General features: G+C 49.8%; 1 protein-coding gene across 1 annotated transcript; it reads left to right on the top strand.

Annotated features, from left to right (window-relative positions):
- The first annotated feature begins 8,720 nt into the window (after positions 1-8,720).
- On the top strand, positions 8,721-13,746 carry DLX3 (distal-less homeobox 3). Its single transcript, XM_043962725.1, has 3 exons — positions 8,721-9,045; positions 10,035-10,225; positions 11,844-13,746. Exons 1-3 carry the CDS (start codon positions 8,721-8,723, stop codon positions 12,186-12,188), a joined length of 861 nt encoding a protein of 286 aa, XP_043818660.1. The 3' UTR covers positions 12,189-13,746.
- The last annotated feature ends 252 nt before the right edge of the window (positions 13,747-13,998 follow it).

Here is a 13,998-nt window from a genome sequence, read left to right as displayed (position 1 = left end):
GGAGTTCTTGGCCTCTCTGGGATTTCAGTGTCCTGTCTCCCAAGGCCCCTTCCAAGTCTGACAGTCTATACCCTGTGGTTACTGTGTTTTGTTATTTTATCCATAATTAACCAGTAAAGTTCTCTTCTTTAATTCTCCTGCGACTCAGTGGAATTAAGGGAAATGCGTTTTTTCTTCTTTGCATGGGCCAGGAAAGCTAGAGAGCTATTGGTGTCTCTGAGGCCTCACGGAGGAGATGGTGACAACCAAGACAGGGCTATGGTCACCCCAGGAAACATGAGGTTGGACCTCAGCGAATGTAACCTGGGATATAGGAGTGACAAGACCAGATTATTCAGATCAGGTATGAGGAAGATAAATTGGAGTGGAGAGACGGTAGAGGTGGGAAGACCTGTTGGAAGGTTATTGCAATAGCCCAGGTAATGAGGGCCTAAGTGAGGGTGGTGCCGGTGGAAATAAAGAGAAGGGAATGGATGCAAGAAGTGTTTTGGAGATAGAACTGACCTGGTAAAGATTTGGATAGAAAGCTGAGGGAGAGAGAGGAGTACCAACAATAGCCCCAAGGTTCCAAACATGGAAAACTGAATGAATGGGAGGGAAGTCAGCAGGAGATTTGGGTAGCCTGGTTCTGATTTTGCCACCATTTGCTCCAGCAGGAATTCTGACACCCAGAGGTGCAGCATCTCTAATGTCCAAGCTGCTTCTGTGGACCGGTGTTGAGCTGCTGAGGAAGGAGGGTTGCCAATGGATCTCACTGATATTCCTCACATTTTAGTGATGGGTCAGATGCCATTCTCTGGGAAGTATTTCAAGGGGTCATTTTCTAGTACAGTCTCTGGTCTTTGCGGTATGACCTTGGGCAAGTAATTTCCCTTTTCTGGGGCTAGGTTTCATAAGATCATAAGATCTATAGCTGGAAAGGGGCTATAGAAAGCGTCTATTCACCACTGCCCCATTTTACAGATAGGGAAAAGAGAATCCAAAGAGAAGCGATTCCAGTCACTCAGCCAATCAATTAGTCAATCAACAAGCACTTATTAAGGCCTATTATGTACCAAGCACTGGATTTGCAGATAAAAAGTAAAAACAGTCTCTGTCATCAGCGTTCACATACTAATGGGGGATGACATATACCAAAATAGGCATATACAAGATAAATACAGAGTAGATACAAAGGAACCTTAGAGGTGAATCTACTAAGAGCTGTGGAGGTTAAGAAAAGCCTTCTGGAGAAGGCATCAGATGAATTGAGTCTTGGAAGCTTTAAACTTCTCAGAGGTGGATGCGGCAAAGCATTGAGAACAAGCATGGGGCACAGATCATGCAAAGGCATGGAGGTAGTAGATGGAGCATTGTTGGTGAAGAACTGAAAGGAGGCCAGCATGGTTGGATGGTAGATTTCTTGGAGAGGAATAATGTGTAAAAAGACTGGAAAGGTAGGAAGGGAGTAGGTAATGAAGAGCTTTAACCACCAAACAGACTGATTTATATTGGATCCTAAAGGGAATAGGCAGCCACTGAAGGTTATTGAGTGACCTGGCTAGATTTGCCCTTTAGAAAATAATTTTAACAACTATGTGGAGACCAGTGGATGGGAATCAGGAGAGATGTGAAGCAGGTAGAACAATTAGAAAGCAATGGAAATAGGAGCACCTAGGTGGTACAGTGAATAGCATACTGGTCCTGGAGTCAGGAGGATCAGAGTTCAAATCCAGCTTCAAACACCAGGCAATGACCCTGGGCAAGTCATTTAACCCCAATTGCCTCTGAAAAGAAATAGTCGAGAAAGAGAATGAACCCAAATTGGTAGCAGTGTGAGGGGAGGAAACACATGGAAGAGAAACTGGATTTATAAATGACTAGATTGAGGGGCAGCTAGGTGGCACAGTGGATAAAGCACCAGCTCTGGATTCAGGAGGACCTGAGTTCAAATCTGGCCTCAGACACTTGACACTTATCAGCTGTGTGGCCCTGGGCAAGTTACTTAACGCTCATTGCTCCGCAAAAACAAACAAACAAAAAACCCGAAAACAAATGTTGAAAACTCTTTACAAAACTGGAAAATAATAAATGACTAGATTTTGGCAAGTGATGTAGGTTGAGTGAGAACAAAGGATCAAGAATGGCACTGTGGGACTGGAAGGCTAGTGGTGTTCTGAATGGTAGCAGGGAAGTCTGGATGAAGGGAGGGTTTGGGGAGAAAGATAAGGAACTGTATTTTGGCCGTGTTGAACTTCACATGTATCTGGGATGTCCAGTCTATAATGTCTAACAATGAGTTGAAATAGAACTGGAACCCAAAAAAGAGACCAAGACTGAATATATAGACCTGAGAGCCATCTATATACAGAGATGCTAAGGAAGGAAGAAAAGAAATAAGGTTTTATTAAGTGTCTAATATGTGCTATACAAATATTATCCCATTTGGTCCTCACAAGAATCCTGTGACATAACTTCTATTATTATTTTACAGTGGAAGAAACTGAGGTAGACAGAGGTTACATGAAATGCTCCCAGTTAATAAGTGTCTGAAGATGAATTTGAACTCACATCTTCCTAACTTCAGACCCAGCATCTTATTCCCTTATGGGCCTGAGGTCACCAAGAATGAGAATATATAGCATATAGAGAACAGAACTTTTGTAGCTAGAAGAAGACCCAACCAAGCAGACTGAGAAGGAACAATCAGACAGGGGGGAGGAGAACCAAGAAAGAAAAACATCTGAAAACCCAGAGAGGGAAGAGTATCCACGAGATGGCCAACAGTCCTTGATGCTACCATGAGCCAATGTTATGCCAATGTTACAGAGATCACAAGTAAAATGAAGGTCATTGGATTAAATAATCATTAATGAGGGCAGTGGTGCAGTGGATAGAGCACCGGCCCTGGATTCAGGAGGACCTGAGTTCAAATCCAGCATCAGACACTTAACACTTACTAGCTGTGTGACCCTGGGCAAGTCACTTAACCCCAATAGCCTCACCAAAAAAAAAAAAAAGCTATATTAAATAATCATTAATGTCCTTCCCTCTGTGACATTTTTGGGGGGTACGTGGAGATCCCTGTACACATATGTACACCCACAAACCTCACCCTGTTGTGGGGCTCTGCCTTTCCTGGGAGGACCACTAGATGGTGCCAGATCCTCAGGCAAAAGTGGCCCACAGAGAATGCCTCCCATCTTCTATCCCATCTAAGATACTGAGCAGCCAAGAAGAGTGGTGGATAAGATATTTATCTTTGCCCAAACACTGGGGACATCTGATGCTAAGGTAGTTCAAGGCACCTGCGGTATTACTCTCTCCTCCACTCCCCCACCCCCCATTCTGTATCACTCCTCTCCTCTCACAACATCCTTCTTTTTGCAAGATCTGGCTCACTTGGGACTAGATGGCACCCTGCCTATTGCCCTGCGTACAAGCCCATCGCCATGCACACCTTATGTGCAAATGGGCACTAGTAAATTAGGTCATTTCTGCCCATTGGCATCTGAATTGGGCCCCTGTGATAGCTTTGCCCAATGCCCAGGAGGGTGTGGGCAGGGTTTGGGGCCACCTCCCTGGCTCTGCCCTCAAAGGCCTTGGCATTTGCTTGTCATCCTCACACCAACTGTGCTCCCCTTCATGGGTTCCTCCCAGAACCTCAGTGAAGATCCCTCTCTATTCTCTTATGACCCCAGCACAGACATTGGCTGTGCCAGGATTTCTCCCTCCCTGCTGTCCCACATCTCCCCAGGATTTCTCCATATTGCCTCCCTGCTGTCCCACATCTCCAGAGCCCTTTCCAAAGTGAACAGGACTTTAGGGCTCGGACCTGTTCATCTTGCTGGCCCAGGGTGAGGTGCCCTGCCCCAGGTTTGGCAGTGTGAGTGGCGTCAGTGCCATTCCATCACCTGGCAATCCTCACCAGCCTGCCATCGATAGGATCATAGGATCCCAGATTTTAGAGCTGGAAGGGTTCTTAGAGGCCTTTGAACCCTTTCATTTTACAGATTAGGATACTGAATCAGAGAGGTTGAAGGAGTCTAATTCACAGCTGGCCAGCTCTGGTAGCTCTTGTGCCCCTGACCTCACATGCCCACTTATGTATCATTCATACCCACTACTACCACTCCACTCAAAGCCCCTGCCCAGCCTTGACAGGAAAACCTTTTCCATTACCAATCAGATTTTAAAAAAAAATTTAGGGGCAGCTAGGTGGCGCAGTGGATAGAGCACCGGCCCTGGAGTCAGGAGGACCTGAGTTCAAATGCAACATTTTGGGGGGGGCGGGGCAATGAGGGTTAAGTGACTTGCCCAGGGTCACACAGCTAGTAAGTGTCAAGTGTCTGAGGCCAGATTTGAACTCAGGTACTCCTGAATCCAGGGACGGTGCTTTATCCACTGCACCACCTAGCTGCCCCTGGCCTCAGACATTTAACACTTACTAGCTGTGTGACCCTGGGCAAGTCACTTAACCCCAATTGCCTCACTAAAGAAAAAAAAAAAGAAAAAAGAAATTTAAACACCATGATGTGTCAGGCCCTGTGCTACCAACACTAGGGATATCAAAGGGAAAAATTACAAAGTCAATTGTTCTCTAGGTGGGGGAAAGGTAAACTGTCTATCTATATAAAATTAGAATGATAAAAGGCAGAGCTTGGGAGATGAAAAGGAGAGGCAAAGAGCCCAAAGACAACTGGAAGAGGGAGAAATCACCTTCAGCATCTGGGACCACGTCCACATCTCAGGGAGTGTTGCCAGATCATGTTCAGCCTGGAGAAGAGTGCCCAATCAAAGCTGGCAGGGGCTTTCAGTGGGGTAGTAGCAGCTGGTGGGTACCAATGACATATAAGTGGGCATGTGTTGTGGACAAGGAAAGGCAAGGACTCTGTCCTATGGACCTCTTCAACCTCAACTCATTGTTCTGAGCCCACCAGCCTACTTGGTGCCATTGCCCATCCTTCATAAAAGTCCTGCTCCATGCCCAGGCTCTTGAAGGCTGTGCCAACACAACACAAGCTCTAGCAGGTCCCATCAAACATGAAAGGCTTTGAGTTCAGGCCAAACACGGACTGCCATTGGAGGTCTGGCCTTACTCTCTTCTGAGGTGCATGCCACCAAGCTGATGAATGGGTTCGGCCAGAGAGAGAAAAGTAAAAGGACTGTGGCCCTCCTCGGCAGAAGGATGAAACCAGCTGGCTTCTAAGTTCTGGCCCGGATTTATTTGGGTTCCCTAATTCTGCAGCCCGGGTCTATTTCTAGGGAGCCGTAAGTGCTGGGGAGGGCAAGTTGGAACCCAGAGAACTCCCTCTCATTCCTCACATCCAGACTCTGGGCTAGAAAGATACTTTAGCACAGAGGGGCAGCAAGATGGGAGCAGCTGTCGATAAAGGGGGCCTGTGTGGTATACAGGAAAGTCTGGGGGGGGCATCAGTGGACCTAGATTCAATGCAGGTGCCCGCTTACTAGCTACCTGACCTTGGACAAGTTACTGTTTTCTCTCTAGTCTTCAGTTTCCTCATCTGTAAAAGGACAGTGGTGGACGGGATGACCTCTAAGATCCCTTCAAGTTCTGTATCTAACGATCCTTCCAATCTCCTTCTTAACCCTTTGGAAGGCAGAATCGGAGACTGGATCCCATGTTCCCTCTTTTTCTCGAGAGCCCTCCAAGAAAGCTGTCTGTACATTGCCTCTTTTTTTTTCCCCCAGAGGGTCGGGGAGGCGGGAGAGGAGGAGGGGGTGGGCTTTAGAATGAACCCATGTCCCTTCCGAGTCACACACACCGCTCCCCGCCCGTTCCCCCTCCCCACCCCTACCTCCAGCCAGCTTCTTCCCAAAAAACTCTTTTCGTTATTTAGCTCCCCTACTCATCCAAGTTCCCGAGAAGGGGAAACTGCACCGCACCCTATGCCCTTCCCCTCCCCCATCGCCCCGGGCTCCCTTGGCGCCCAGTTGGCAGCAGAACAGAGGGCATCCCATGCGGGTGGAAACTCGCCTCGCCACGGGCTTCGAGTGGCGGGCGATAGGCGCTGGGGGGACGCGGAGATAGACAGACAGATACCGTTTCCACCCCCACTCCCCGCGCCCCCACCTTTCCCACGCAGCAGGCCGCCCCAGGGAAAGGGGATCAGTCCCTTGTCCCTCTGTCCTTAAAACCGAAACACGATCTCTGCCCGTTTCTGAACTCTTCTCCTCGCTTTAAGAGAGAGAGAGAGAGAGAGAGAGAGAGAGAGAGAGAGAGAGAGAGAGAGAGAGAGAGAGAGAGAGAGAGAGAGAAGGGGAGGGGAGGGGAGGGGAGAGGAGAGAAGGGGAGAGAAGAGAAGAGAAGAGAAGAGAAGAGAAGAGAAGAGAAGAGAAGAGAAGAGAAGAGAAGAGAAGAGAAGAGAAGAGAAGAGAAGAGAAGAGAAGAGAAGAGAAGAGAAGAGAAGAGAAGAGAAGAGAAGAGAAGAGAAGAGAAGAGAAGAGAAGAGAAGAGATCTTCAAGCACTTTAAAACTATTTCCTCCCAGTGGATACTTGTTCTAGGTTTTTCAAAGGAGACGGAGGGAGTCATGGAGCCCTCTCCTCATCTTTCTAAAAGGTGGGAAGTGGGATTTCAAGACCTAGTTCACCCACTCCCCACCGCCCCTCACCCCCAACCCGGACATGCTTCACAGAGATGCGGGACCAATGCCTATCTATGCTTCCCTCCACTCCCACCTTTGAAGCCAAAGACCCCGCTGAGACGCAGTACCGAGAATAACCAGCAGGTGTCGGGATTGCACCGTGTGCTCTTGCGGCTTCCCCGCGTCTGGGCGTTGAAATAAAGATGGGTTGAGGGATGGAGAAAAGTTAGCTTGGAAGAGAGCGGAGTAAGAAGAGAATATCCCGAAGTCTCCTGGCTTCAGAACATCCCAGAGCCTCCTCCCCATAGGATGGAATAGGGGCAATCAAGTCCCTGAAAGTGTGGGGGAGCCGAGGGACGCTGGGATGAGAGGAGGATGGACGGAAGGAAGGAGGGATTCTTTAACAGGGCAGTTGGTGGGTAAGGAAGGAGTTTGGGGCTTAGGTCGTACCTCTTAGCAAAATGAGCTTGGGAAAAAAGAGAGAAATTTGTACACACACCCAGACAGGGACCCGTACAGATACACACATTAATACCTACGCCTCTGCCTACATCCATATGCACAAACCCCTATGTATGCATTTCCTCCACCCAGACACATACGAAAATCCCATACACATTAATTTGCACCCAATAACACAAGGATCTTCCATCTAGATGCCCACCTTCCGTTTCACTTACATGAATTTACACGCACACCCCACACATTCATGCTGCCATATACCTGGATTCAAAGAGAGCACCCCCTCCCCAAGCAATAAAGCAGAGGTAGATACAAACCACCAGCACCCATACCCACTAACACATATCTACATCTCCTGAGGCAAACCAGAAGCAGGCTCATTCACCATATACCAGATGTCCCCAAAGTGTTAGCATGGTTTTCAGTTTTAATAGCTTAAAGTTATTTTTGGGTCGTCCTGTATATAGACACATTCCAGATTCATAGTTTCTCCAGAAATGCAAGCAACAAACACAATCAAATGTCCCATTATCTGCCCCCTCTCAAACACCCACTGCCCTCCGTAACTCACTCCTTCCCCTTATTTTCTCCTTAGCATATTTGATTCCAATTATCATTACCTCCAGAAACTCTATACCTCAGACAAAACCTGTGTGACTTTGGGCAAATTATTTAACCTACCTGAGCCTCAGTTTCCCCAACTGAAAAATGAGGGTGGCTAGTTGGCCTTTGAGGTGCCTTCCAAGTTTACAGCTATGATTCTATAATCACACACACAAACCCCCAACACTGACAAAAACCTAGAAGGTCCACTTGTTCCGTAGAACTTTGGTGGGCTCTCTTTCCATTTTCTGTAGACCTCTCCCTCGAATCTGGCTGCCTTCAATTTATGCATGCAATCATACAGACTTGGTTGTAAATATATCATATATGTAAGCACACAGACATATGTGCACTTAGGCACATCACCCTTAATACAACTCACACAGGGTCTCTGTCCTCCCCCCTCACTGCCTCCCCACACATACGAACCAGAGCTAGGCCCACGATCAAACCCACAGTCGGACAGAGGTACACGTGGTCACTTCTAGGGGCTCTCAAATCCCATTCCCCTGCCCACCCTCACCCCACCCTCCAGCTCCTTGTTATTGAGTCCCCCACCCCAGCCGACATAACATTTCAGAGACATCTCAGGTTTATTTGGGGGAGGGGGGCGTGAGACTGGAAGAGGACTAAGGGGCGTGTGTATATATATGTTTAGGGTAACAACAAAGAGTGGGAGAGAGAGGCAGGGAGACATAGAGAGACAGAAGTGTTTTGCCTTCAAGGCAATACTTCCAGCCAATCAGCGAGCAGCATCCACCCTCCCTGACTCCACAATTAAGCCCATAACCAGCCGGCCGGGCGGAGCTGGCAGTATTTGGCTGAGACGCGGGACGAGAGAGGCACCTAACGCCGGCCAGAGCAGGCGATGATCTGAGAGCCCCCTCGGCCTCCTCCTCCCCCAGAGGACCCGCGACACCGAGGCCCCCGCCTCCCCTCCCCTCCCTTTCTACTCACGACCCCCTCCCCCCTTTTCCGCCTCTTCTCCTCCCCCGCGCTCGCTAGCTCGCTCGCTCGCTCCGGGTTGCAGCCACCTCGGGGGTGGCGCGGCGCCAGTCAGCCAGCAGCGATGAGTGGCTCCTTCGATCGCAAGCTTAGCAGCATCCTCACGGACATCTCCAGCTCACTCAGCTGCCATGCTGGCTCCAAGGACTCCCCCACTCTACCGGAGTCTTCAGTCACGGACCTGGGCTACTACAGTGCCCCGCAGCACGACTATTACACGGGTCAACCTTATGGCCAAGCGGTGAATCCCTACGCCTACCACCATCAGTTCAATCTCAATGGGCTTGCAGGCACTGGCGCCTACTCGCCCAAGTCGGAATATACGTATGGAGCCTCCTATCGTCAATATGGGGCTTACCGGGAGCAACCGCTGCCAGCCCAGGATCCAGGTAAATGGGGATACGACCCAGAGGCGATCAAGCTCCGAAGCGGGGAAAATAAACTGATCAGAGATAGGACTAGGGAACTATTGTACGGTGGGGGTGGGGGTGAGGGGAGATAAGGGTAGAATTAAACAAGTGAAAAATTGTGGGGGTCGAAGGTCCCATGGGACGGGTAGAGTTGAAGTAACTCTAGAGATCTACTGGATGCTTGCTCGGGGAGCCAAGAAAAGAAAAAAGTTAGGTCCGAGCGAAAGGATTAAAGAAGGGAGGATGGTGAGGGTCATGGGGAGAGCAGGGAGAGAGCGTTAAGGAAGAAATGAAACAAACCATGGGGAGGAGAGAAGAGGGAAAAGGAGGAAGGAAAAAAGAAAGAAACCTTGTAAGAAGAGAGATGAGGGAGACAGAAAGAGAAGAAAAGGCAGAAATAGAAAACGGAGAGAGAAGACAATTGAAAGGGAAAAAGAGAAAGAGACTGAGATGGCGATAGAAAAAGAGAAATACAGGGAAAGGGGAGAGAGTTGGGGCAGAGACGGAACAAAACAAGAGACCAGAACACAGAGCGGAAGGAATTGAAAAAGAAACAGACTGTGAAACAGGAGAAGAAAGTGTCCGGAATTTCCAAAAAGACAACAGAGAAGGGTGAGAGAGAAGGAAGAAAGATACTGTAAAACTAGTTATGGGCGAGCCCGAGAGACACCCAGCCACGGATAGATTGCTCAGCTGGAGAGACACCCAGACGGGATGGGGAGCTCCGAACTGTAGGCGTCCCTGGGGCCCAGCCCAAGTCTGGGAACTCAGCCCGGCCTGGCCCCAGCCCTCACCGGAGCCCAAGCTTCCTCCCTTGGGTGCTCATTTTGCCCAGCCCCGGTGCACAGGGGCTTGGGAGCTGGGGAAATCCCATAGGGGAAGAGGAGAGAGCAGCGTACAACGGGGAGTTAGAAGAGGTTAGTGAGGGATCTGTGGAGGCTGACCCATGCTCCTCCCTCCCCCTACAGTGTCGGTGAAGGAGGAGCCGGAGCCGGAGGTCCGAATGGTGAATGGGAAACCTAAGAAGGTCAGGAAGCCTCGAACCATCTACTCTAGCTACCAACTGGCAGCTTTACAGCGCCGCTTCCAGAAGGCCCAGTACCTGGCACTGCCCGAGAGGGCTGAGTTGGCTGCCCAGCTGGGCCTCACCCAGACCCAAGTAAGGCTTCACTCTTCCCCAATCCCCATAGCTGCAGCTGTAGGGGAGAGGTTCCTGCTTTCTGACCTCCCAACTTTGGGCACCAAGCACTGGGGTGGAGGGGTGCACTCTAGGTGTCTCCTTAAGATTTCAACAAAAGAGGTGCTGGTTTCCCCACCACAGTCTGGCCTGGGAGAAAGGGGTATTGGGAACAATTTAAGTAAAGAGATCTAACGACAGATGGCCCCTCTCATTCTTAACTACTGAGGGCTATGTGTCTGTCTGAGTTTGGTGCTTTCCTCTTAGCATGAGTGTTCATGTTTGAGTATTTGCATGTAGGTACGTGTATATGCATGTATTTGACACTGAACAAAAAGAGTGAGGGAGACTAACTCTGCCCCCCAACAGATATTTCCATCCTCCCCAATTTGATCCAAGAATTGATGATTATTTACCTAATCAGGGCCCATTCCCTAAATTGGACTATGCATGCATGGATGTATACGTATCTATTGTGTGCATGTAAGAGTACAAACATGTCTATATACATTTATGTACCTGTATGTTCATGTGTGTATTGGATGCATATAACCATGTAGACATGTGTGTGTCTGTATATATGTTTATATTCTGCATCTGCATCTCTGCTGGGTCCCCAACCCATTCTTGGTGAATCATAGAATTTTCATAGATTTAGAACTGGAAAGTACTTAGAAGTCATGGGATCCAATCCCCCCCTCATTTCACTAATGAGGAAACCAAGATCCAGAGAGGTAAAGTGACTTTTCCAAGGTCACACAAGTAGTAAATGACAGTCAGGATTTGAACTCAGGTCCTCTGACTCCCTACTTTCTGCCACTGAACCACACAGTGTCACTGCACAGAAAGGGGAAATTCTAGCTCCAGGGCCCCAAAACACCTATGGCCAGCTGACCAGGCTGTTTCCCTTGCCCCAGCAAACCCAGGACAGGAAGGAGAGACTGGTGGGAAAAGGCAAGAAAGCTGACCTCGTCCCAAGGCGGGGCTCCAACGTCCCCTGTGTAACTTCAGTGCCCCTCAAATAGGCCCCAGAGAGCCCCTGCCCACCCTCTCCCGGCAGCAGCACTGTGCCCCTGAGGGGAGGGTTGCGGGACGCCTGGCTCCCTCCTAGTGTTGACAGGTGGGACGCTGCGTGGGGCCCAGCCGCTGGGAATCTGGGTCACCCAGTGAGAGAGCTGAATCATTGTTTGTCAGTGTCACGGGGTGGGGAGCAGTGTCGGGGAGGGGGGATGCCCTAAGGGGAATTTGGGGAGTCATTGTTCACCTGCTCCCTGAGCTTTGGAAGGACAGATAAGGGTCCCTGAGTCACCCCCCCCCAATAATTCCTGAATCCCTGTGTGTATCCACATGTTTGTGTTTGTGAGTGTGTGGTTGAATTTCCCTCCTTCTGTCTGTGTATGTCACTGTGTTTCTGTGTGTGGATATAGCTGGGGGGAGGAGGCGGTATTTGTGCCTATAGATGTATGCAGGTGTGTATTTATCTGTGTATCTCTGAGGACATGAGAGAGAATGCCACTGTCCCAACGCACCCCTAATCTCCCTTGCCCGTGTCCCACCTCTTCTTGGCTCTGCACTGACTGATATCCCCTCTCTGTTGCAGGTGAAAATCTGGTTCCAGAACCGTAGGTCCAAGTTTAAGAAGCTCTACAAAAATGGGGAGGTACCCCTGGAGCACAGCCCTAACAACAGCGATTCCATGGCTTGCAACTCGCCTCCCTCTCCAGCCCTCTGGGACACCTCTTCCCACAGCACCTCGGCCCCAGCTCGGAGCCAGCTCCCCCCGCCACTCCCCTATAGCGCTTCCCCCAGCTACCTGGACGACCCCACCAATTCCTGGTATCATACTCAGAACCTGAGCGGACCTCATTTACAGCAGCCCCCCCCACCTGCCACCCTGCATCACACTTCTCCTGGCCCCCCACCTAATAGTGGGGCTGTGTACTGAGGGTGACCCCTGTTCTGGGATCCTGGGGGAACCCAGACACCCCACCCACTACCAACGAAGGACAACCCAGGACTGATGAGCCAGAGGAGCATCCGTCATGGCCGATACTCAGGAATCAGCAAGGAGTGGAAGGGGTAGGGAGAGGCCCCCCCAATCTCCCTAGGCTACCCCCTTTCTTCGGGGATCTGGGCTCTTCTTGAACAACTTTATAGGAAGCCAGGATTTCCCTCAATCTGTTCCCTGCTGCCCCTGCCAAGCTGTACCCGGCCACCCAGATATTGGGGAGCGTTGTACTCAGCTGGGACAGTATCTTTCCTGGACGAATCTGGACAGGCTTTGGGAGGTTCCCGTCTTGTAGGATTTGATACTTGCCTCATTTCTCTGGACTAGAGACTTGGGGGGATGGAAAGCGGGAAGGACAAGGTAGAGAGAGTGCTTGGAGGTATTGGCAAAGCCGTTGGGAGATTCTGGCTCATAGTCAGACCTTGCTCCTCCCTACCAGCCCTTGGAAAGACCATTTAAATGAACTCCCTTGGTAAGAAGGCTAGAAGGAATGGGTGGAGGCTCTTTCTGTCCCCTCTGCCCTTCTCCACCTCCCTCAAACCCCTGTTAGAATTGGGGGTTAAACCAAAGAAAATCCCAGAGTGGGGAAAAGACTGACATTATTTGTGGCCTTAAAGAAGGGAACCTGCTGAGCGGTTCTTTTTTCTCTAGGACCCCCAGACCCCTCCTCTGTTAGGGGTTCTTGAATAGACTTCCCCAGGGCTGTGTTTCTCATTCAGTGTACAGAACTTTGCACAACTTTGGTCTAAAAGCTGTTGAAAAATAGAAAACGAAGGGCATTGTTAAGAAATAGGACCAAACTCCCCTCTTGGGCATCTTTGCCTTCTCCTCCCACATTCCTACTTCATCTCTCCCTCATCCAGTAAGTTGGTGATTTTTAGCCTCCAAGCCTCAAGTCATGAAGAAAACCAGCCACCAAGAAAAAGTAACCGTCATCCCCTTTTAGGTGTCAGAGGAAACATTTCTCCCTGCTGGACTGGGTTGGAAAATGCCCAGTGAGAGGGAAGAGAAGGGGGTTGGGAGGGAGGATGGCTCAGTTCCTTCCTCTTGGGCTGAGGGGGTAATTTGGTACTCCCCATCCCCCCAGGGACCCCAAAAGCCATCTCTCCTCCCACTCTTACTGTGGTAAAACACCAAAGAAAGGGGGGAAACCCAAATACTGTAGAGATATATATGTATATATACATATGTGTGTATATATATAATATTTTTTTAAGAGAGAGAAGCCACGTCCTCCCTGCCGTGGTTTCCTATTTATGCGACTATTCCCTCCCATACAGATCTTGCTGTGTGTAGAACTGAGAGAACCGGGTTGTTGGCTCCTGGTGGATTTTGGCTTGGTTGGGGCAGGGATGGGTGGGAAGGCTGGGAGATATGTGGGTCTCTGGGAATTCCACCCCAGGAGACAGCATGGCCCTGGCCAGCACCCCCATCACTCCCCCCACCATATTACTCTCCTCTTCCTTTGTGCTTTCTTACTGGACCCATCTTTATATCTGATATTAATAAAAAAAAATTGAATCTGACGGCTCATGGCTTAGCCACTAGCCCACGGGGAAGAGGGATTCCGGGAGAAAGGAGGGCTCAGTCCCTGGACTGCAGAGCTGATGGTCCCTGGCTTGATGGGAAATGGGTTTTTTAGGGAAGGTGGCATGAGTATGAGTGTATGTCCCCCCTCTCCCCTATGCCAAAACTGGTGAGTTGCCGCCCAATGCTAGTGAAAACAAGGCCCCTGGTGTTAGGATTT

Source organism: Dromiciops gliroides, chromosome 4, assembly GCF_019393635.1.
Source record: "Dromiciops gliroides isolate mDroGli1 chromosome 4, mDroGli1.pri, whole genome shotgun sequence".
NCBI lineage: Eukaryota > Metazoa > Chordata > Mammalia > Microbiotheria > Microbiotheriidae > Dromiciops > Dromiciops gliroides.
The sequence above is the reverse complement of the archived record's forward strand: the minus strand, read 5'-3'. Positions and strand labels throughout refer to the sequence as shown.

What these genes read in the sequence shown, in the direction of transcription:
- DLX3 (XM_043962725.1), top strand. Translation starts at nt 8,721, where the DNA reads ATGAGTGGCTCCTTCGATCGCAAGCTTAGCAGCATCCTCACGGACATC. An exon ending in GCTGCCAGCCCAGGATCCAG is followed by an intron (nt 9,046 to 10,034) that starts GTAAATGGGGAT and finishes CTCCCCCTACAG; the next exon opens with TGTCGGTGAAGGAGGAGCCG. An exon ending in TGGGCCTCACCCAGACCCAA is followed by an intron (nt 10,226 to 11,843) that starts GTAAGGCTTCAC and finishes TCTCTGTTGCAG; the next exon opens with GTGAAAATCTGGTTCCAGAA.